Raw genomic sequence first — 26,037 nt, 5'->3', positions numbered from 1 at the left:
TTCCAGCATGGCCCATGCTTCATGTCCATAGAGGACTACCGGTCTTATGAGCGTTTTGTACATGGTACATTTGGTGCGGGGACCGCAGCGTCTTCTGGAGCCCATAGTAGGCGCGACTTCCACTGATGATGCGCCTCCTTATTTCACGACTAACGTTGTTATCAATCGTTAACAAGGATCCGAGGTAGACGAACTCATCAACCACCTCAAAAGTATCCACGCCTATCGTAACACAGCTTCCTAGGCGGGCTCTGTCGCGCTCGGTTCCACCTTTCAGCATGTACTTTTTTTTGACGCATTCACCACCAGGCCGACTTTTGTCGTTTTACGTTTTAAGCCGGTGTACAGGTCTGTCACCGTTCCGAATGTTCTGCCGACAATATCCATATCATCCGCGAAGCAAACAATTGACTAGATCTTGTGAAAATCGTACCTCGGTTATTGAACCCGGCTCTCCGCACGACACTTTCTAGCGCGATATTGAACAGCAGGCACGAAAGTCCATCACCCTGTCGAATTCCCCGACGGGATTCGAACGGACTGGAATGTTCGCCCTAAATCTTCACGCCATTCTGCACACCGTCCCTCGTTGCTCTTATTAGTCTCGTGAGCTTCCCGGGAAAGCTGTACTCGTCCATGATTTTCCCTAGCTCTTCGCGGTTGATGCTGTCATATGCCGCTTTAAAATTGATGAACAGGTGATGCGTTGGGACTTGGTATTCACGGCATTTCTGGAGGATTTGCCGTACAGTGAAGATCTGGTTCGTTGTCGAGCGGCCGTTGATGAAGCCAGCTTGATAACTTCCCACAAACTCATTTGCTATTGGTGATAGATTTCGAAAGATAATCTGGGATAGCACTTTGTAGGCGGCATTCAGGATAGTGATTGCACGATAGTTTTCACATTCCTGTTTGTCGCCCTTCTTGTAGATAGGGCATATGATCCCTTGCTTCCACACCTCTGGCAGCTGTTCCGTTTCCCAGATTCTGACAATCAGCCGGTGCAGACAGGTGGCCAACCTCTCCGGGCCTATTTTGCTGAGTTCAGCTCCAATACCATCCTTACCAGCGGCCTTGTTATTCTTGAGCTGGTTGATGGCATCCTTAACTTACCTCAATGTGGGGGCAGGTTTGTTTCCTTCACGTAGTCACCTCCTCCACTGTCGTGACCCTCTGCGCCTGTGTTCTCCGTGCCACTTGCTGCTACCTTTCAATCACCTTACGTCCGTCCGTCAAGATGATTCCGTTCTTATCCTTACACATTTCGGCTCGCGGCACGAAGCCTTTACGGGATGCGTTAAGCTTCTCGTAGAACTTTCGCGTTTCTTGTGAACGATGCAGCTATTCCAGTTCTTCACATTCCGCTTCTTCCAGGCGGCGCTTTTTGTCCCGGAATAGGCGGGTTTGCTGCTTTAGTTTCCTTTTATATCGCTCCACGTTTTTTTCGCGTTCCTTGCTGCAGCATTGCAGCCCGCGCTGCCTGCTTTTCCTCCAAAACCTGCCTGCATTCTTCGTCGAAGTAGTCGTTACATGTCCTCCTTTCCACGTACCTGACGATGCTCTCGGCTGCGTTGTTGATGGCTGCTTTTATGTTGCTCCACCAGTCCTCAAGAGGGGCTTCGCCAAGCTCGCCCTCTTCCGGCAACGCTACCTCGAGATGCTGCGCGTATGCGGCGGCGACGTTCGGTTGGGCCAGTCGCGCTAGGTTACATCGAGGCGGGCGTCGATACCGTACATTGTTGATGACGGATAGTTTTTGGCGCAGTTTCACCATCTTTAGATAGTGATCAGAGTCATAGTTAGCGCCACGATAGGTTCTGACGTCAGTCCATCGATCAAAACGTGGTCGATTTGTGATTCCGTCTGCTGTGGTGATTTCCAGGTGTACCGATACGGGAGGCTGTACTGGAAGTAGGTGCTACGAATGACCATATTCTTGGAGGCGTTAAAATCTATCAGTCGTAGGCCGTTCCCGTTTGTCAATCGGTGGGCGCTGAACTTTCCAATCGTCGGTCTGAACTCCTCCTCCTGGTCAACCTGAGCGTTCAAATATCCTATGATGATCTTGACGTCGTGGCTTGGGCAGCGGTCGTACTCGCGTTCGAGCTGCGCGTAAAATGCGTCCTTGTCATCATCAGTCCTTCCGGAGTGTGGGCTATGTACGTTGATTATGCTGAAGTTAAAGAATCGGCCTTTGATTCTTAACTTGCACATTCGTTCATTGATCGGCCACGCTCCAGGTTTGCAGAAGCAAAATCAAACCCCCCTTCTCTGTCAGCATACGACCAAAGTTCCCACCGGGGGTGGGTTGCCCAATCTTCCCCAATGTTACTCGCACCCCGGTCAGTACCACGAGGAGGTAGGGATAGGAGCTGCTGGACAAGAGGCTAAGAACTGCACAAAGGGGTCTATTTTATTCCTGCAGGTACGCGAGGGGCCTTCCTTAGCCGAGTGGTTAGAGTCCGTGGCTACAATGCAAAGCCATGCAGAAGGTGTCTGGGTTCGATTCCCGGTCGGTCCAGGATCTTTTCGTAAAGGAAATTTCCTTGACTTCCCTGGGCATAGAGTATAATCGTACCTGCCACACGATATACGAATGCGAAAATGGCAAATTTGGCAAAGAAAGCTCTCAGTTAATAACTGTGGAAGTGCTCATAAGAACACTAAGCTGAGAAGCAGTCTCTGTCCCAGTGAGGACGTTAATGCCATGAAGAAGAAGAAGGAAAGCGAGGTACCAATTGTACGCCATGACCAACCATTTTCCGTGCCAACGTTACGGGTTATGTGTCAACACAGAGAAAGTTCTCGAAAATTGCAATGCGAAAGCCAGAAAATCACTGCGCACGTGGTGATCGATCATTGTCATATTCTGTTCAAGTGGTGATAAACTGTTGTTGAAGAATAAAATTGTTGCAACAAGAATAGGAGATAACAATGCCTTTGTTGGTGCGTATTGCGTGACAATTGATTCACTGAGTCTGTGTGATAAAGACCTCATCTGCCATTTTGTTTCAATCTGTAAACGGTGAAGGAGTGGAAATGTTCGACGCCAAGGATTTTGTTTAAGTACTTGATGTTAAGAAATATCTAAAACTAGGATGCTTGGTAAGTTAAGACTTTTCTTTTCTAGAATTTCGAATTCAATTATTTATGTTTATCATTGCAGTAAACACCTGCACGAAGCATATGGTACTGACGCGGTTCAAATTTTAAAATTTTTGAGAATTTAATCTCCCATAAGATCCTTTCCAACCTTGCCATAAAAACAGTGTTCTGTGAAATTTTCAGCTTTTAGGTGGTGATTTAAAGGTGGTCCAAAGACGATGTAGATTTATATGGTTTTATGGAGAAATTTTGAAAAATGTTCCAAACACGTTAGTACTGGACTGTAAGTACAAACTTATCATCCTATAGCAGAACTCATTCTTCAATCCATGATAAAGAAAGTTACTGAAGAAAGCAGTTCAATCCAATGGATAGGAGAAGGGATATTAAAGAGTTTGTTAGCTTTTATTTAGCTTCTCATGGGGTAAAGCCCAACAATATTCAACAAAAATCCCAATTAAAATTAGCTCAAAAGGGATTTCTTTCTTCAGCAACTTCCTTCATTAAGGTATAAAGATAGAGTTTTCACTATGGGATTATGTGTTTGTACTTATATTCCAGTACTAACGTGTTTGGATTTTTTTTTCAAAATTTCGCCATAGTAATTTCCATATAAGTGTACACATTGTCTTTGGGCCACCTTTAAATAATCACCGAAAAAGCTGAAAGTTTCACAGAACACTATTTTTATGGTTTGAATGGTGAAGATGATATGGAAGATCAGATTTTCAAACATTTTTAATATTTGAATCACCCTAACACCATATTTACGAAGGACAAGTTCAATTTCTCCGGAGCGTTGATAAAGTTTGGCAATTCAAATTGATTTTCAACAGGACGTTAATATTTATTTATTTGATCTCGCAAAGGTCTATGTGAAATAAGGTTAAATTAAGTGGAATAAGGTTAAATTGCTATAGGGCCTTGATAATATAGCTTGAATTTTTCAATTGATGTCATACAGGCCTTGAAGATGCAACTAATCTACATAAGACAAGACCAAATAAATCTGGGGCGTTTATAGCTGTTGTACACAGAATGAGTTAAATTCCTCCGGAGCGTTGATACAGCTTGGCAATTCATATTGATTTTCTACAGGGCGTTAATATGCTTTTGGTCCCGTGAAGGTCTCTGTGAAATTAGGTCAAATTACTCCAGGGCGTTGATACAGGTCGGACATTTCTTGACATCATATTGATGTCTTAAAGGGCGTTAGATTGTAGCTGATTTCTCTAACCTCTTCTTTTACCTACAGTTGTGTTCATAATAATAGTAGTGAAAGCCGATTTTCATACAAAATGCTTAAGTTTAAGTTTCCATTTGAGAAATCGGCATGAAATTTTGGCAGTGAACTACAAATATACTCAATTTTATTATCACAAGATTTGAAAATGTTCACGCTACCGGCTAAGAAGTTAAGCACTAGGTGAAATCGCTCAAAATAATAGTAGTTTTTCTTTTGAAAATTTTTGTTCAGCAATAATTTTATATAAAACTAGTGGTCCCGGCAAACTTCGTTTTGCCATCAAGTAAGCTGTTGGAAAACGTCATGAAATCCCCCATACAAATCCGGCGACTTTCCTGAATTTTTTCTTCGCACGAACACGTCGCATCCCTTGAGGAGTGCAACAGTGAAAATCTTGCGGCAATCCGTTGGACCGTTCTCAAGCCATTTCGTGACATACAAACACCACTCCATTTTTATTTATATAGATTGGTTTGTCCATACATTTATAGCTTGGGTGGAAATGGTTGAAAAGATGAATAATGAAAAAATCTAAAACTCAAAATACAGCAGATATTTAAATTATTAAAACTATTATTATTTTGAGCGATTTCACCTGGTGCTTAACTTTTTAGCCGGTAGTGTGAAAATTTTCAAATCTTGTGATAATGAAATTGAGTATATTTGTAGTTCACTGCCAAAATTTCATGCCGATTGCTCAGATTGAAACAAAGTTATAGTATGCCAATATGAAAATCGGCTTTCACTACTATTATTCTGAACACAACTGTGCATTTTTTATGTAATTGTGTGAAAATTAAAAAAATCTGAGAAAAGATTCTTAGTCGTTGACTAAGCGCGGCTAAGCAGGACGACAGGGCTCTTTATTGTGAATGGAAATGCCAAGTTACCAAGAGATGTCCCGTTTGACGAACTTTACATATTTTAATAACAGAATCGATATCTCATATAAACACATTTATACATACGAATAGGATTGGTTTTAATAAAAGTTATTTACTTACATCATTTACAGAGGTATCTTCGACACTGTTCAGTCTATGTGCTGATTTTGTCTTTTTCTGGAGCTCCATTTCTATCGTCGAATGCATGTGAGAAGAAAAATAAAGAGAAGAGAACAGAACAGAAACAACCCTTTATTAGTAGAGGAAGAAATTAACCTAATAGGTCTCAACCAGCACCGTTTTGATAGAGAAACCGACCAAGTTTCATAATCCCCACACGTCGATTGTGATCTGTGTCGTCGTTCATAGAAAGTGATTAAAACAATGGCAAGTGTTCACCCACCCTTTCCACAAACACACGCCGAGTCAAGCACCGAAACGATACTGGCAGCGCAATCTGGCGACGAGAGCGGAATCCATTATCCAAGTTATTGTGAACGGGATAGTAGAATTAATTTCTAGAATGTTAATGCATTCAGCATTCGGGATTGTTTGTTTTTGGTCTGGTGTGTTAGAACACAATGGCGGTAGAATTGTTACCTCTATAGTCAGCATGATGGGATCGTTCAGAGGACAACGGTAAAAGTTTCATGGATGCAAAAAAAAAACAATCTATTCACCTACAATGCTGGTAATATTTTCTCATGTTAGAAATGAATTTCTTCGAACTATGAAACATCGAAAGACTTAACAAATCGAAATTGGTAATTTAAGATTGATCATTGCATCTTCGACCATCATGGGTGATTATTGTGATTTTCCTTTGCAAGAATGGTAAACAATCCCATGGCTGCATGGCAAGTGAAGCACATGTGTTTCCCGACGTGTGTGCGTTATCCTAGTCACGGTTGCACACACAATGGGAAAACCATAATGCCAAGAATAAAAAAAAAACACACTGTGAACACGATGATTTTTAATATTTTTATGCTTTTACACCGTGATGTCGCCGTATGGAATGGAGCCTCGAGGAGATGAGTGACGAATAAAAAGGGTAGGCACTAGCGACATGGATATTTGGTGTTGTCTTTTGTTATGAGAGCAATCCTATGAAATCCGAGTGCTTTGTGGTCGCAATCAACTATCATGATATGGATAACACTGTGGACCAATTGCAACAACAGTCATAATGCACTTGCTCTTATAGATTCTTGGATATGATGTTATTTCGTCCTTTGGTGGAGAGGCTTGTGGCATCCGCAAACAAAGATTTTTGACATCCCTGAGGTAGCTTAGGTAAGTCAGATGTGAAAATATTGTATAACAGTGGCCCGAAATGCTGCCTTGAGATACTCCAGCTCTTACAGGAAGTCTTTCTGACCTGGAGTTCTGATAATTAACCTGAACTGTACGATTTGACAGATAGCTTTGAATTATTCTATTAATGTATATTGGAAAATTAGAGTTTTTTAATTTTACAATCAAGCCAGCATGCCAAACACTGTTGAATGCTTTTTCTATGTCTAGAAAAGCAAGACCAGTAGAATAGCCTTCAAATTCGTTGGAACGGATCAAATTTGTTACACGTAAAAGTTGATGAGTGGTCGAATGTCTATGGCGGAATCCGAACTGTTCATTGGCAAAAATTGAATTTTCGTTGATGTGGGCTATCATTCTGTTCAAAATGACCGTTTCAAAAAGTTTACTGATAGAGGAAAGCAAACTGATTGGACGATAGCTAGAAGCTTCTGCAGGATTTTTGTCTGGTTTTAAAATTGGAACAACCTTAGCATTTTTCCATTTGTCAGGAAAACATGCTAATTGAAAACATTTGATAAATATACCAACTTGAAATGATAAGCTACTTTCTGGAAGTTTCTTGATGAGGATGTAGAAAATTCCATCATCACCAGGAGCTTTAACATTTTTGATTTTTTACATAATAGTTCTCACTTCTTCCAAATCAGACTCCCAGGCATTTTCAAAAATGTTCTCTTGATTGAGAATATTATTAAGTCCTGAGTAACTTGATTTTCGATTGGACTAGTTAGTCCTAAATTGAAATTGTGCGCGCTTTCAAAATACATAGCAAGTTTTTGAGCTTTTTCGCAATTAGTTAGTAATAATTTGTTTTCCTCTTTCAATGCCAGTATTGGCTTCTGAGGTTGTTTCAAAGTTTTAGATAATTTCCAAAGGGACTTAGAGCCGGGGTCCAATTGAGAAATATCATTTTCAAAATTTTTGTTTCTTAATTGTGCAAAACGTTCCTAGAAGGATCACGAGTGCGTTGAAATTGCCTTCTTCTCACGTTTTTAAGACGGATCAAGAGTTTAAGATCATCGTCTATAATCACGGATTCAAATTTTACTTCACATTTTGGAATTGCAATTCTCCTGACTTCAACAATGGAATTTGTTAAAGTTTCAAGAGCATTGTCAATATCAAGTTTTGTTTGTAAAGAAATGTTAACATTAAGATTAGAGTCAATATACGTTTCATATATATTCCAGCCGTCTCGAAAATAACTGAAAATGGAGCTGATAGGATTGAGAATCGCTTCATGGGATATTTGAAATGTAACAGGGACATGATCAGAATCAAAATCAGCATGAGTAACTAATTGGCTACAAAGATGACTAGAGTCGGTTAAGACCAAGTCAATCGTAGATGGATTTCTAGAAAAGGAAAAACATGTAGGGCTATCAGGGTATTGAATTGAGCAATATCCTGAAGACCACTCATCAAATAAAATTCTGCCGTTGGAATTATTTTGAGCATTATTCCATGACCGATGTTTGGCATTAAAGTCACCAATGACAAAAGATTTTGATTTATTGTGAGCCAATTTTCGCAAGTCAGTTTGGAGCAATTTAACTTGCTGTCCAGAGCATTGAAAAGGCAAATAGGCAGCTATGAAAGTATATTTACCAAGCTGTGTTTCATCAGAAACACCTAAAGTTTCAAAAACTTTAGTTTCAAATGACGAAAACAGTTGATGTTTTATACGCCTATGAATGATGATTGCAACTCCCCCACATGTCGATCATTACGCTAAACAAAAAAGTTTGGATCTCTTTTGAGTTTGGTTCCAGGTTTCAAATAGATTTCGGTAATAACTGCTATATGCACGTTATAGGCTGTAAGAAAATTAAACAGCTCGTTCTCTTTACCATTTAAGGAACGAGCATTCCAATTTAAAATATTTAAATTATTGTATTTATTATATTGAACGAGAGGTCAAGTAGGCTTGAACAATGAGCAGTTCAAAAATATGATCCCGTGCGAGCTGAAAATTGAAAAAGAAATGAAAACTCTGTCGTCATGGCAGATATTGCTGTGTGCGTTTGAAATGCAAATATCAAATGCGGGAACACCAAATGCGGTGAGATTTTTAACAAGGAAGGTGAAGTCAAAGATTGGTTTTCTTTGCTAGGTTGGCGCTGAAATGGATCATGGTTGCTAAGTATCCTATGGCTACTTTGTGTTACCGCATTTGAAGCCCTGTTAGACGTGATTTGCACGTCAAACGCAAACAGCGATACATGCGGAAGTTTAGCAAAGATGTTAGGAAATATTTATGGTGCCATATATTTGTAATGAAATGAAATCAATATGGTCTGATGTAGTTGTTTTAGGGTTTTCAACTTCATTGTACATTTTGAAGTGCAGCACACCAGGTGCAGAATCTTGCACGAGAGTTCAATGCTTACTAAGTTCTTGTGTAAAATTAGAACGCGTTCAGTTCACTTTTGACTCGCGTTCAGTTTAAAATGCATCACTGCCCGACGGAATAAAATTAGTTTGTGATTCCTAATCAAGCGATTGTTAACTGAAAAATTAGCATTATTCAACACTCTACCAAGGGAATCCCGGAAACGACCGTTATCGTAACGGACATTACCGTTAATCTGCCTGGCACGAGCCTCGACGACTCGCCTACGCGAAGGGCAATCCCAAAAGTTTGACTTATGAGGGCCCCGCAATTCAAGCATACGAGCTTTGTAGTTTCATCACAGTACAGAGGTCCTTAGCGTGAGAAGAACCTATACCAACCTACAGCAGGAACCAATCCATGGTATGTCATTTACTATGACTAGGCAGTCAATGATAAATCATTAACTCTTTATAACTTCGTTATGTTGTGTCGTAGAACAGAATTTTTTAAAGCGTTTCAAAAATACTAAAACATTTCATCAAGATTTAATATTCGAATTGAAGCCTTCAAATGTTGCAATGTTAAAAGTTATGACACGAAGTGTCCTACTAATGCTTTTTACTTTTGCATTCTTTTGCCTAAATTAATAACAGAAATTATGTTACTTCGTGAAATTAATTTTAACCAAAGCGTATCAATAAAATCTACAATAAAACACATAATTTCCATGTCGAGCGATTTGTATATTTTTGGGGGAAAGCTTACAGGAAGAGATGGAACAAGATAAGCAACATTTGCTCATGTAGGGGTTAACTTGCTCCTTCATCATTTTTTTTTCAGACACACTTGAACCCCAACACCCAAAACCCATCGTTACATATTGCTTTTAATGTAAGAGATTTTCCCCCAACTCCGGTGCTTCCACGCTTCTCGCCCAACGCTTCGGTTGGATCGTTGCACATTCTTTCGCACATCGTTTGTGTGGCGGAATTATTCATGAACAAATTTCTTTTTTATTGTTCCCATGTCGGTAGCAAGAGTCGCTGCCATCGTTAGATATACCGTGTAGACGTGCAGGGGAAAGTTATACAAAATTATACTTTGAGGATTTTTTTACTTTTTCTTCCAATCAAATTCCATGTGCATTTGCACGGTTTTCTGCAGTGTTTCAAAATTTGATAGAAATCCACAATTACTGTTTGACCAAATTGTAATTGGAACAGGAATGGAGACTAATTATAGACAACATGAAAGAGAATTTATACATTTCAATGCAGGATTCAAAGAAAAACACATTAAAATATAATTGAGGCAGAAGCAAGCATAACAAACCCCATTATGAGTTTTTGTATGTTGTATGTTTTGACATTGATTTTAACATTGATCATTTTTGGAATAAGTAGACTTATTCTTCTTCTTCTTAGCATTATGGCTTTACTTAAGTGTTCAATAAGCACTTCAACAGTTATTAACTGAGAGCTTTCTTGGCCAAAATTGCCATTTTCACATTCGTATATCTTGTGGCAGGTGATACTCATGATACTCAATGCTCAGATAAGTCAAGGAAATTTCCATTACGAAAAGATCATGGACCGACTGGGAATAGAACCCAGACACCTTTAGCATGGCTTTGATTTGTAGCCACAGACTCTAACCACTCGGCTAAGGAAAGTCCACGGAATAAGTAGACTTACTTATTGTATTTTCGGCAGCTCTGTTCTCTTCGTCTTTTTTTTTCTTATTTTTTTCTTTTTATTCAGTGCCTTAATGCATGAAGTGTAGTCCTCGATCTCTTTCAATATTCTCCGATCCAGTTTCAAACTCAATGATGTAGTTGTTTAGTTACCCCAAAACAAAACAAAAATACTTTCAATTATAGGACACCTCAAAATGCCTTTAAAATGAATTGTTATGCAATCTTTTAATTGCAATCGATGACTAAAATACCGTTACTTGTTTTGAAAATATAAAATCAAAATCTAACGAACAGAAATAACAAGATTTTCTTCTAAACAACCATCAAAGTTATCCCGATTTACGGTACATAAAATTCCGATGAAGTGTTTCTAAGAATAATTTTACTAATTAAGTTATTTCATTGCAAGGGTGCATTTCGGACCACTTTGCCCTGGATATGTTGCACATGGGTACACAATATCACAGTATCTGGGTAAACCGTGCTCTGACTCTGTGCATCAGACATTCTATGCTTCCGGTGGCATGTCAACTATTGGTGTATTGTTGCTAGTGGATGCAAAAAGGATGCCAGTACTTGAGTGTTGTGGTTTTTTTTGCGTATCCTGCCATTTCTTGGTGTATTTTGGCTCAGAGATTAATGTCGTGATTGGGATGACACTCAAGCTGGAAACAAATGGTCAACAACCGATGCACGGGTAGAAATCAGAATCCAAAATCATGATTATGCACCCGGATATCATGATTCCAGTGTGTTTTCATCTTATGAAAATACACCATGATTTGGACTCACGATATCAAGAGTCAGATTGTCGTAACGCAACACAAGTTGCAGCTGAGTGCTCGAAATCATGCATCAAATGCTCAAAAATCATGATTCGCGCATCTGTTTCGGATCTATTTACAATATATTTATAAGTATGAAGTGTACAAAATAATTTCTAGAGCATTATCTTGCGGAATTCTTCAAGAGCTTTTTTTCTTCGAGAAATTTTCTGGTAAGATAAGAAATCCTAAAGAAACTTTAGCAAACAACTATAAATCTACTTATCCGTGGAATTACTTTCCGTGGGAATCCCAGGAGGAACTCAGTGAAAACTGGCAAAAGAGTTCTTAGAGAATGCGCTGGAAATGTATGGAAATAATTCATGACATAATCCCAGATAGAATCTATGACAAAAGGTCGAAAGGACAAAAGGTCGAAAGACAAAAGGTCGAAGAACAAAAAAGAAGGGACAAAAGGTCGAAAATCTTTTTTCAAAGAAGGAAAAATTTCCCACCATGCAAATCGTTTTCGACCTTTTGTCCTCTCGACCTTTTGTCTTTCGACCTTTTGTCCTTTCGACCTTTTGTCTTTCGACCTTTTGTCCATAAACCTCCCAGATACCTGAAATGCTGGTGGAATAGTTACAAAGGGATATTTCTCGTGAGTTCTTTGGAAGAATTCTTGGAGGTGTTTTTTTTTTACTGGATTAGACAGAAAATAAATATTGCTGTTTGCATTAGAGGAGCAAATCTTGACTAAACGTCCTCCAAATGCGGTAACACAAAACAATCAAAGGACACCTAGCAACGATTAAATAAATCACCGCCGCCCTAGCAAGATAAATCGATCTTTGACATCGCATTTCTTGTGAAAAATCTTATCGCGTTTAGTGTTCCCGCATTTGATATTTGCAGTTCAAATGCACACAGCAATATTATCCGTAGTGAAACTTAATATTTACAAGTATCACTGAAAATATATCTAGTATGAAGAATGAAACAAAATAACAAAATAACTACGAAGTTTGTGACAATCGTGATTATTGCGACCTACATTACTTCGATAAACCAAGAAATTTCTAGGCCCCCCTAGGCCCCCTCCAGAATAAAATCCTAGCTACAAATATATTCCATTTCTTTTGTAGAATCCCAATATAAATGAAAAACCCATTAGCTAACAATACCGAAGAAATCATTAGCCTCATCATTTGAGTCGTATATCATATTGTTGAACAATTTAACAATGAAACCTCTTTTTTTGTAACGAAAATCGTAATTAAATCTCAGCCATCCACCCGACATTTCTTGAAAACAGATGCAAGAGCGAAACAAAACTGACAGCAGGAAAAGTGAAGTTGCTGATTGTTGAGCAAATGTGAGTAACTTAGGGTTTGCTCGATGCGCATAAGCTTACTCAGAGCAAAGTTGTCCTCCCCCTTTTAGGTGAAAGTCCATTGAGCACGTAAGCATAATGTTGCCTCCCACTCGAGCCACCCGCTGAAGTACCCTCACGAGCCACCCAACAAAGCGGAGCACAATGTTATGTGCGTCGGCTAAAAATAAATCATCATGTTCCATGTATACCTCAACCCACAGAATTATGTAGGAAGTATTACAAGCACACGTTTCATACAATGGTATTATTGTCGATATGAATTCATCAACAACTTCATTAAAGCTCAGAATCGTAATTTATTTCATTTGGTAGTGAAAACCAAAATTATAGGCATTTTTCACACCATGCGTGTGTTGTTCACTATTTTTGGTAGTTTTCTCCTCTCTTCTCTCACTTCTCGAAGACGGAGAAAGTTGCCATCAAAATGCATTTGAATTATACAGTCAATTGTAGTGTATAATATCTAATATTCATTTATGCTGTTAAATTGCGTCGTACATCGTTTTTCTCACGCATAAAAATGTTTTGCGACACTTTTACACCTTTTGAGTATTATGAAATTGTAAAATACGTGGTTGTAGCAAGTGTATGAATATCCAAACAATTTTAATTCCAAACATAAAAACTGACATCACTTCCAATCAGTGAGAGCGGCGCATCTGATTCATAAACAATGTAGGCTCAGTGAATTCACGTTCCGGTGCTGTTTCCGAGCACAAATTGACGAATATAAGTGATTTATTGCTTTAAGAAGCTGTAATCGTTCGTAAAACTTTACTAGAGATTATTAGCAAGCCACTCTCAATGAGAGACCACCAGTCGTGTTCAGATTTGCCCGACGTTTAGAGACTTTTTCTCTCTGGGAGAGTTTTGAACGGTTCTTGGTAAACAACACTAGAAAATCAAACGCAAGAATGACTTTTACTCCTCCACAGCCTTAAGGTTTTAGGGAATTCAGAAGAGGATGCTTACTCAAAAGAGCTAATAAACGGAACGAAACGTAATGTCAGTTAGCGAGTAGTTTTATTTAAGCATAGTTAAACGTAACGAAAAGGTAACTTAATCTTTCTTCAAAACTTTTATTTTAGGAATCGAATTCACCATTCATTCGGGTTAGACAAAGGAAAACCATACGGAATGGAAAAAGAGCAAACATGGCCATGTATATAAAGCTCTTCACGTACCTGCGCAGGCTTTTACGTTGACTCGATGAAGGCTCGTTGACGGGGAACGGAACGTCGACTCCGCAGACTCGATGATGGCGACGGTCGACCTCGGCGATGGCGGTAACGAGATGACGACCACCGGCGTGTCCGTGCTGCAAATTGGCGGGCAGCGATGAGTTGACCCGCGTGCAAAATGGCCGAAATAACGTTGCGGAGGGAGTGGCGGCTGGAACGGAAGCTTCCGATTTCGGATCTCGAGAGTGAGACGGCTATTTCGCCTATTAATACCCGGGACGATCCGCTCCTGCCAATAGAGGAACACGTACCCAGCGACCCGGCTTCGCGTACCTGTCCGCTAATTCGAGCGGGGAGTAATGTCGCCCTATCTTTGGGTTAGGATCGAGGTTCGCGGCGTGCAATTGGCGTCACGCTTCAACGAACCGAACTCTCGGAAATGGGTCCACCAGAGATGACGTAATGGGACCTTTACCTTCGGTAATTGGCGTCCGAAGGAGAAAATTCGCTACAGAGCACTTTAGCGACTTCACTCACGCCTCCGTTTAACTACCTTTCAAGGCGGGCCTTTTGCACTGCACGCGGGTCTGGACGGTGATCGGATTACCAAATTCTCGATGAACGGACCAAATTCACGATTCGGCGGTGACGGATGCCGAATACCAACGGATAGAAATCCAGCCGTACGGAAAAAGCGCAGAGCGCTGCATGTCCAACGCGAAATCACATTAGTTTTAAGTCTTCATGCTATTAATTAAATATAATTACCTTTTTCCGTTGAGATAAACTTAATAAAAAAAGGGCAAAATGCGAATAATTTATGGACCTCGGTCCTCTAGAGATGGAAGAAATACACAAAACGTTTAACTTAACTTATCACGAAAAACTCACTCACTAACTTTTACCTTTAATTTAAACTTCAATATCACCAGAATAAACTTTAACTTTTCGAATTTACTTCAATTAAACGTAATTGGTTCACTAAACTCGCGCACTTCTGCTCTCCAGCCAACTTCGTAGCGAAATGAACGAGTTGAAGAAATTCTTGCGCCAAGAAACTGCCTATTCTGACCGTCCAACTATTCAAACAAAAAGCAACTATTATAGAAAATCGCGCCAACTGCTTTTGCATGGCGTGTGGTAGGTATGGCGACAAATCTGAATTACGCCTGTAGTCCGCCAAAATGTGTACATGGCGCTTTGCGAAGCTTTCATAATTCGTTATGGCAAACGCAATCCACATACGCTTACGCTACATGGATCGCTGCATTTTACGAACGCAAACAAAATATTTTTATTCAACGCTATAAAAACTAAAATCATTTTTTGTTTTATTTTTTTTTTGTTTATTATTAATGTTTTTAAACTACAAAAAACGTAAAACGTTGCAAAGCATCGTGCGTGAAAAATCAAAATGTTTCAAGTATCACATTAGATTTTTGAATTGCTACGGTGAGTAGAAATACAATTAAAAGTGAGTTTTAGAACGAGCACCGAAAAACCAGCAACAATATCTCGGTGCGTGCAGAAGAAGAGATTCGGTAGTGCGTGATATTTTACAACACAAATCACAGCAATAACTACATGTTTGCATTTGAAAACTGGTAATTTGTGAAAAACCCATTAAAGAATGCTTTCAGTTAAGAAACCACCCCTCTACAATAAGGTTAGTAACTTCAAATAATCATTTTTTGTGATCGCTCTCGAAAACACTGTGAGAAGCGTGGGAGGAGGGAGCGGAAAGTGAAGGGAGGAATAAGGTGCCATATTAGAGGCCATTTTGGCACTCAAGGAGATATGCCCTTAAGGCCGTCATTTAAATTTGTACGTGTCGTTGATGATTGTTGCTAATTCATCTCACGATTTCAAATCAAAAAAATCAGTTGGTTTTGCTCTGACCCAGCTGAAAAAGTATCAGCATACTTTATGCATGTTAGCGCGAACAGTGATACATTTTCAAGTCAATATAAACTATCAAGACTGAGTTTTATCACTTTGAAATGCAAGCTGAAAAGTCATCATTGTTGCCAAAACGAATGACGGGCTACTTAGCCTTAAGCCTCTTCCTATGATGATCATCGAGATGCAGATTTATACAGCGGGGATTCGCTGGTTGGAACACAACTGCCTTCCATCTAGCGAATCCGATCCGTTAGTTGGAACGACTGACAGATGGTGAAAATGCTCCAGACTAACGCATCTGCGACGGTACTCAGACGTCAAAGTCAGTTTGGCACCTTCTTTTGACATTCGAGTGCTTTTTAGTTGGATTTTATTCCAACCAGCGAATATCCAACCATCGAGTCGTTCCATGTAGCGGACCCCCAACGAGCGAATCCCCACTGTACTCGGTCTCCAATAATTATGAATATTACAAACATTTTTTTTCTCTACACAACAACCGTATCATGAAAACACAACACACATGCAGAGCCGTAGCGTGGCGATGCAGCACCCTTGACAAACCTCCCTTTGGGCGCCCCTATGTCAATTTTGTTTTCATGATGCAAGTTTGTATGCTATAAAATTTTTTGTAAAACATCCCAAACCATGCTGCTCAAGCTGTAATTCATGCATGTAAACTTTGTACATAGAACTAGCATTACTGTATAACTTCAGTTAGAGTGGATCTAGAATGGGAAAGGGCTCCACAAATGTAAGGTTAATATTATAAATTATAACATCAACATGGCTCTAGATTCTAGAAGGACCATTTCCCACTTCCAGTCGTCGCGTGGTTGACCACTGTCAGAACCACCACGCTGCTGTTTTGATTGAGAAGCGAGGTTTTTCACCAGTATTGCACAAAATACAACAGCGCGACGACTGAAGTGTTAAATCAACTTCAATTAAAGTTATACAACAATGCTAGCTTTATGTATACCACTCATATCCATAGATTGCCGGTTTAGCAGATTGTTTACTTGAGATATTAGTCAATTGCCATTAAATATTGTTTTTAAATGGTAGGACGAGTACTGAAATTATCATCGAAATCTACGAAATAAGTTATGTTGAGTGAACACTGTTCACTCATTTTGAGTCGGTACATTAAAATACTTGCTAAATATCAATAGAAAATGTACAAGGGGTCATGCACAAATTACGTCACGCTTGAGGGGGGGAGGGGGTCAAGCCAAGCGTGACAAGCCTTACAAAATTTTTGAAGGACTCATACAAAAAACGAGACAAGGGGGGGGGGTCGAAAAAGTCGATATTTAGCGTGACATAATTTGTGTACCATCCCTAAGAACTATTGAAGATTGTCCTAAAGATGTTTTAAAGAAATTCATTCGAATTATTGTTCATGAGACGCATGTGTTCAGAAACACCTGAGCATAGCATTAAAAAATTGTTTGAAAACGCTGGACCATTTGTAAAAAATTTAAATCTCTTGAATACAATGTGCTTACTATATTTTCATTGGTTTAAAAAAAGCAGAGGCTTTTTTAGTTATTTTGTTAAGAGTCTTACAATACATAAAAGCAAATTAGTCATATCATTTGTATATAACTAAAAATATGTTTTCAAATTTCTTAAGAAGATTCAGAGAAAATTGTTGGACAATTTGTACTTCGTCAAGATAATATTAGGAAGTTTGGTTCTTTGATAGTAACATGGAAAAAAAATTGTTTTATTATTCAATAATAAGCCTTAGGGAACAAGCGACAAATTCGCTACTAGTTTTTAATCACTACTTATTAATAAGCAGTGATGCATTTTAAACTGAACGCGAGCCAAAAATGAACTGAACGCTTTCTAATTTTGCACGAGAACCTAGTAAGCATTGAACTCTTGTGCAAGATTCTGCACATGCTCAAGAACGGCCCGTTCACTTCAAAATTCTCAATGAAAGATAGAACCCGAAAAAACTACACTCGACTTTAATACATTCATTTCACTCAACATTTATGGAACTTTAAATGTTTTTCAATATCTTGCAAAACTTCCGCGTTGAAATATGTCGTGTATCTGCCATGAAAACAGTTTTCATCTCAAGTTCAATTTACTGCTTGCACGGGTTCAGATTTTTGAACTGCTCAATGAGCAAGCCTACTTGATCTTTCGTTCAAAAGTTTGAACTGGAACGCAAACTGAACGCGTTCAAATGCAACACTGTTAATAAGTGCTTACTCAATCACCTTTTGTCAGTGATACTAGTAAATACTAAACCAATTTACTAGAAGATTGGAACTTATACTGTAAAGCGATCTACAATTGGTTAGTGTTTCATAAAACATTAAAGAAAACTATTATAACTCAGCGTAAAATATGTTTATATTAGGAAAAAATCTTTTTTCTTCATGCTTTTCTCTACTGACATGAAATTCTTTGAAAATTATGTTCAGATTTCTGTGATAAATTTTCGCAGGTTTAGATTTTTTGGATATTCTTCCCAGATGTCAAGAAGTATACAAAAAAATCTACCCAAAATTCACCTTGTATTTTGTGAGACCATCCATTCCTTCTCTTCCTCGATGGCCGTATTGACTCTGTAATGTCTGGAATTCTCGCAATCATACACTGATGCTGGTGAGCTACTCCCAAGCTCTGTCTGTTGGTTCATTGTGCAATTTTGATTGTTTTGGTCAATCAAGCTCATGCTCATGTTAAGATAAAAAGTGCAAATCAACAAATCTAGAGGGAATCGATCGAAAAAAAAATAGCACATTCCGTTTTGTCTCAAATTCCGAACGGACTCATAACCCGAACACTCGGTTTTTGTATGACGGTGTGGTTGAAATGTTTCGCTGAAATGACAAATTACCAGAAAATGGCAGCCAATCACAATTCAATTTAATCATCTTCCAATCTATTCCAAACCTCAGGAGTAGAGATGATTCACTAGTTCGAGGTCAGTAAAGTTAGCTCAGATGAATTTATTTGAGAAATTAGTTATGTGAATACGATTTATTTGTGCTGTTCGGAACATGAGATAGAATGAAAACAGTGTTCGGCATCTGAACCAAAATGTTGTTCCACACTTTTACGTAAAAACAATATCAAACAAGTTAAAATGAACATTTTTATCGGCACACCCAACAGCTAACAGTTAGGCTTTGCGAAGAAATTTAAATTTTCACAAGTATGAGCTAATTTATCCCCTCCAGATGCATTTGAAGGCACTGTTGGTTTTCAGTGTTCGGAATATGAGTCAAAAAGGTATTCTTTTTTTCGAAAATACACGCTCCACAGTTTAATGTACTGGCACATTCACAACCATTGGTACCGGAACTTTCCTAGTTTTGCCACTACAGGGCTGGTAACGTTGGATACGGACCCAGGACCAGATCCAAACCCAAAAGATATCAAAAGGTGGATAGTTAAATTTGATAAGCGAATCAAACGACAACAGAAACGATACGATGAAATAATGAAAGATTGTTAAACTCTCAATGTCAAATTGTTTTGAATAGACATACAGACCTGCATGATCCTTGTTGGATTAAAAAGTCTATAATTTAAAAAAAAACTTAAGATTTGCTTTTAATTTGTAATACAGGATTTCTTTAAGATCTTACTATGCAGATTTCTAATACCTTCAGAAATTATCCCAGAGGTTTCCATATGAAACCTTATTTATTACTCAATAGAAATCTTAACAGGTTTTGAAAATGACAGATCAAACAAATACCCCGAACCTCGCACGCCCGTGTGCCGACCAATCGATACAATCATTCGAAGCCGTGAAGCCTAGGTACTTACCGTACAACCGTATTGTCCCTTCGGCGTCCCCGATGCTGTTCTTCGAAATGCACTTGTAACCGCCCATATCGGCCTTGTGTAGCTTCTGGATCACAAGCGTCATCTGCACCGCGTACATCGAGCTTTCGTTTTCTGTCATCGAGTAGCGCTCGTTGGAGATTATCATCTCGCCTGCCGGTGACAACGAAAAAAAAATGGGAGGGAAATCGGTTAAAAATCGATTCCGGTTCGGTCCTTTGCATGATAATGGTGTGTCATCAAGAGGGAGATTTTTTCTGATGATCCCTTCTGGTAAAGTGTTTTGTCTAGGCGACTGCCATGCCAATGGTTATGGTTTTTATTGACAGATGGAAATTGATTGTTCATAGACATTTTCAGGAAGAAAATTATAAATTATTAAAAGTTGATCGCATCATGGGTAAACATTTCTACAATATTGTCTACACTTTCGCAATTGTCCATGGGTATGAATCGCAGAATGATGCTTATGCAGTCCATTATTTGCCCTACCGTAAAGTCGTTTTATACGCTTATTCGTGAAATAAAACATCTAAATTAGATAATCATTTAGCAAAAGTATATCAAAAATGTATGGAAAAAAGCTGTAAACATGACGACAAAATAAAGACTGATTATTTTATTATCGCTGGCGCATGACAGCTTAGCATAGTGAGTTCTGTTTGATCTTTCAACCTTGACACTTGCTTTTGCCGGGGCAAGCGACGAGGGCAGGATCAAACATGTCGCGCGTTGGTCTAGTAAGTGAAAAAGTGGCGTGATCGGTGAGTTCGGTTGGAGTAACTGAAAAAGTGCCGCGAACGGTTAGTTCTGTTTGTTCCTTCGACCTTGACGCATGCTCCTGGGCAGTGCGTCAAGAAAGCCCGAACAGTTTTTTTTTTTTGGGTCGCGAGCTTATTTTTTTTTCCTGAGTGCTTGTTTATAGCCGAGCAAACGAGTGAAGCCGAAAGTGGATTGTGGCTGCTCAGTCAAGGATAACGGATCAATTGGTGAGCTCGTTTCACGCTACTATTTCTAATCTATAAAATATGTATGACTGCACATTCAATCGTTACAATGGTGGGATGTAAATATGATTTTTCAACAAACTATGGATGGTTCGTCACTGTGAGTGTCGACACAAACTCTGATTCATGATTTATTTATGTTTAACATTTTTTTTTTCAGAACACCTCTTATATACCTTTATTTTTGTAATTAAAAAAACTTTGAATGGTTCGACACTACAAGTGTAGACTTGCGAAAGGTTCACTTTATTCAACAAACTTTGGATGGTTCGCCACTGTAAGTGTCGGCATAAGAATAAGAGTGTTCTATGATGTCCCAACCAATCGAGTTTTTTGTTTCTTTTCAAATGAGTAAAATATAATAACACATGCTTTCGTCCTGACAGCTGTAGGAATGTTACATTTAGGTATTTGTTCAACAAACTTTGAATGGTTCGTCACCTCAAGTGTCGGCATAATTTTCCTCTACATAGAAATTGTTCATATCAAATGAAAATATTATATTTACGTATAAGCATGTATATATCTCACAAATCATTGTTTATCATGGTCTAATCGCTTATCAAAGTGAATCCTATAACCCAACGATCCTCCCCATTAACAAACATCCCTCCCAGTAACCTTTGTGGAGATGCAGAGGCAAACACGGTCTCCAAAAAGCAAAGGTTACACACTAACATTCCTTCCCCCAATCTCACCTGACTGCAAGGACGTGGCCGGCGCCGTTATTGACCCTGTATAAATAGAGGCATTGAATTATGGACACTGAAGAAGATTATGGCCAATCCCAGCCGAACTTCTAGTTGATTCTTTGTGCATTTTCACTGACTTCGGTCAATCACGGAATAGCAACCATTGATATGTGTAGTCAGTCTAAGCTAAGCTAAGCTAAGCTAGCGCATGACAGCTTAGCATAGTAGTTGTCGGATCTAGAAACGTTCCGATACTTCCGATATATCAGAATATCGATATTATGCTATATTATTTCCTATTGAATATATCGGTGATTTCAATATTTTCTTCCGATATATCGCAAACCAATATTTGGATCACAATCTCAATGCACAGAAACCGGACACCCCTAGCTTGAAAGTATAAAAATAATAAAAAATAATGGCGTTTTCAGAATGTTCGTGTCTGCCCAAGGTCATTTTTAAAATATACTTGAACATTTTGTATTTTTATTCAAAAATCTAATCTAATCAGTAACCCGACACAGTGTTTTATTTTCAGGACAACAGAATTCATGTGCCTCATTATATTTTAAACTTGAAATTCAATATGAAAAGTTGAACTAAGATTTGCATGGACCCTCCTCCCCCTTTTTGTCTGTACCCTCCCCATTTTTAAAGTATCGCAAATGCTAGAATATTGGATATAAATGGTTAAAATAAGAGATTCAATACTACAATCCACCAGCTATCTCGCCAGAAATATCGTGGTTTATGAATAGCCCCTTGAACATACTGTGCAGCCATCCATAAATTTGGTTGTTCATTTTAAGAGGGAGGGGTCTGTTCAAAGGTTACGGTTCGTATAAATAAAAATAATGAAAATGTTGAGTTGACCACAAAGGAAAGGGGATGAAAAATACCAAAAATTTAACTACGTGGTTTATGAAGGACCCTTGCAGTTTCATGTTTACAATATCGAATTTAAGATTAAGGGGCTATCCATAAACCACGTGGATTTTTTAAATTTATATATGGACAAAAGGCCACGACGGGGGAGAGGGATCTTGATACCCAAAAAAGTCCACGTAATTTATGAATGTTCCCTGATAGATCAACGGACTTAGAACTAATTTTTTATTAATCTTATGCTTGTGTGATAACTAAACCTTCTTATGAATATCCTATCGATGTGGTGCCCGTAAACTGTTTTGTTCTGGTTATTAAACATTGAAGGATAAACAATGCTGAAAAATATAAGCACTATTCAACTCGTTATTAAGGCAACATGCTTTATAAATTTAAGTTTTATAGAAAACATGCTTTTTCCGGCGAAAAAACTCAAATAATCCAAAGAAATTTGATTTTTTCGTTAAAAAATCATGCTTTTGGGTAGTTTTTGTTTAATAATTAAGTCAAAACCATTTTTCAGAAAAATGTGTTGTATGAACAGTTTGAGAAGAACCAAATTTGCTTCAAAAAAAAAAAAAAAAAAATGTAAACAGATTATGAATCGATTGAGTATTTATAAAGTTCTGGTAAAACATAAATGATTTTTTCAGTGAAATGAGGAAAAATTTGGATAAAACTATTTTTAACTCAGACTAGTTTTGATTTTAGACAAATTTTTGATGTTTTTAAAGATAATGGTGCTAACAGTTTAAAATTTGTTGGAAAATAACAAAGTTATGATAACTTCACAAAAATTCATTTTTTATAACTTGAAAATTTACCTTTACCTCTAAATGTTAATATTTTTGGGTCAGATTTTGAAGTTTCTCTTATAATGTGATTTGAATACAGTAGAGCACACGAATTTTTGGTTATGAGAACTTTTGAAAAATAAGCCGCACCCTAATCAGCATGGCCATCACAGTGCTTTAAAAAAAGGCTAGCTATAAAAAACTATACATTAATGTTACATTGAAAATGCATTCTTTGATTCGACATCTTAAAAGATTTCCTTGGAAGTTTTTCAGACGAGCAGGGTGAGCGAGCACATCAAGATTTTAAGGACATCGAGCCATGGTTTAAAGGATAAAATAACGTCAATGCAATGGGTACATATTGTTGAAGATTAGTTTAACAAAAATATCCAGAAGAACATAAAAGACAATCACTAACCAAAACAAAATATTTTGTTACATACATGTAAAGAAAAGGTAACTAAAAAGTATCATGAAATATATATTCCATTTTATTTTTCTCAATCCTAAACTCTAATTTACAATGTAGCAAAAGCATAAAAAGGTGATGTACAAAAAAATACAGCAGAATATAATGTAGCATGTAAATTCTACTATTATCACAAGGAATTGTAGATCTCCGTGAACAGTAAATAAATTCGTTTTGAAAATGTATGTTTTTGATATTTGTGAAAATGCTTAGATGTCCAATAACAATTAAGAGGCACTTTTTATGACCAAATGAAGTATTGTCATTGCGCTGTTCATATGTATATGAAAAATGAAGCAAAGATGATATATCCATCACACTAGCATAGAATTTGATAGAAATAAGGGAAAAGTTTGTTTGCCTGTTAGATTTTAAATTCACTAAAGAAAACAGGAAACAAAATAACCTGCAAGGGATCCTCCACAAACTACGTGGTTAAATTTTTGGTATTTTTCATCCCCTTCCCCTTGTGGTCAGCTCTTTAAATTTTTATTTTTATGTATACGAACCGTAGCCTTTGAACAGACCCCCCCCCCTAAAATGAACACGCAATTTATGGATGGTCCTACAGAATGGTCAAGGGGTTATTCATAAACCACGATATTTCTGGAGAGATAGGTGGTGGATCGTAATATTACTAAAATCGCTTATTTCAACCATTTATATCAAATATTTGCAATACTTTAAAAATGGGGAGGGGTAATAAAAGGGGGATGGGTCCATGCAAATCTTAATACAACTATTAAAATATAATTTCAAGTTTAAAAAATAATATTCTTCTTCTTCTTCTTCTTCTTCTTGGCATTAACGTCCTCACTGGGATAGAGCCTGCTTCTCAGCTTAGTGTTCTTATGAGCACTTCCAAAGTTGCCATTTTCGCATTCGTATATCGTGTGGTTGATACTCTATGCCCAGGGAAATCAAGGAAATTTCCATTACGAAAAGACCGACCGGAAATCGAACCCAGACACCTTCAGCATGGCTTTGCTTTGTAGCCGCGGACTCTAATCACTCGGCTAAGGAAGACCCTAAAAACATAATATGGCACATGAATTCTTTTGTCCTGAATATAAAACACTGTGTCGGGTTATTGATTAGATTAGATATTTAAATAAAAAAAATGCAAAATGTTCAAGTATATCTTAAAAATGACCTAGGACAGACACGAACATTCTGAGAACGCCATTATTTTTGATTATGTTTATACTTTCAAGCCCAGGGTGTCTGATCTCTGTGCATTCCGATCGACTTTTTTTGTCGAACTGTGTAATTGTTATATAAATTATACATTAGAGGCTGTCCATAAACCACGTAGTCACACTTACGGATTTCTCAGGTGGAGGGGAACCCCTCGCCCTTTTTTCTATGAATCGTGGTTTTTGGTCAGGACTTCCCGTTGTCCATAAGTGCCGTGGTCTATAGACCTAGGATATATTCAAGCCCCTATCGGTCAAGATACCGGAAAAATTAATGGTTTAAAGAATTCTCGAAAATTTATTCAAATAGCCTCAAGCCAGAAAAGTAAACGAACTTATTTTATCAATCCTACGTGTTTCGCTAATGAAATTCTACACCATCCGCTCTAAACCATCTCATTTTTCACTTTTATAACGTTTGATTTCCGGGTTTACAAAACGAATTAAGTGAGGCTAATTTGTTTTTTTTTGGAAATAAGAGAAACTACCTAGTGTTTGAATGCGAGCTAATTGTATGCAAAATTTAAGTGATGTACACGGCGACAAAATGGTGTTTCATTTCAAAACAGTTTTAGCAGGCAGGTCAAATATGTTAAACATATTTCTTAAAATCGTATGAAAATTACTTACGTCGAATTGAAAAAGTAATCGAGAATTGTTTGTCAATCGGAGGAAAATAAATTATTTTTTAAGTTGAGAGTTCTTTAACAGTTGTCACTGCACTCTATGTGGCTGAATTACTATGGGAGTCGATGGGTGACTACAGACTCCAGACGAGTCATATGAATCTGAGCGATATGTGTATTTTGCATTTTTCAAAAATATCATATGATATTGTGATATATCGATATTTTGAATCAATATATCGGTGGTATCGATAGTTCGATTCGATAATCGTATCGAATCAAATATCGATAATTTGCCATATCGGAACGTCCCTAGTCGGATCATTATCCCGTTGTTGCTGAAATTCGGGCACGGTTATCCTGCATCACGAGTTCCAGAAATCACAGAACGATGCGCTTTGATATCCAACGCTTGCCAACGAATGGTACTGTACAGTACTGCCAGCAGCTAGACTAGCAGTTGGAAAGAATCACCGTTTCTAGAGATGTCACCAGCCTATGGAATCATACTCATGAAGCTGTGACAAAAACGTGATTGGCACTGGACAACGACGAAGGCGAAATGATTGGTTTGATGAAGAGTGACAGACGTGAATAATGTCGCCAGTAGCTGTATGCTTGTGCACTGTATCTGACAGAACAGTGAGCGGTACAGAGCAGCGAGAGTCGAAAAAAAGGTAATACGCATAAGGAAAAGGCAGCACGAAAAAA

General features: G+C 38.1%; 1 protein-coding gene across 3 annotated transcripts in view; it reads right to left on the bottom strand.

Moving 5' to 3' along the window:
* The window catches only part of LOC5564043 (MAM domain-containing glycosylphosphatidylinositol anchor protein 1), a 237,226-nt gene that overhangs the window by 10,876 nt on the left and 200,313 nt on the right, over positions 1–26,037 (bottom strand). For all 3 annotated transcript variants that reach the window (XM_021848091.1, XM_021848100.1, XM_021848106.1), the window contains exons 10-11: positions 19,634–19,804; positions 5,356–5,426 (exon numbers count right to left, since the gene is read on the bottom strand). In XM_021848091.1, the coding sequence (XP_021703783.1) occupies positions 5,356–5,426; positions 19,634–19,804 (242 nt within the window). The remainder of the gene's footprint in view (positions 1–5,355; positions 5,427–19,633; positions 19,805–26,037) is intronic.

Source organism: Aedes aegypti, chromosome 1 (genome assembly GCF_002204515.2).
Source record: "Aedes aegypti strain LVP_AGWG chromosome 1, AaegL5.0 Primary Assembly, whole genome shotgun sequence".
Taxonomy (NCBI): Eukaryota; Metazoa; Arthropoda; class Insecta; order Diptera; family Culicidae; genus Aedes; species Aedes aegypti.
The sequence above is the reverse complement of the archived record's forward strand: the minus strand, read 5'-3'. Positions and strand labels throughout refer to the sequence as shown.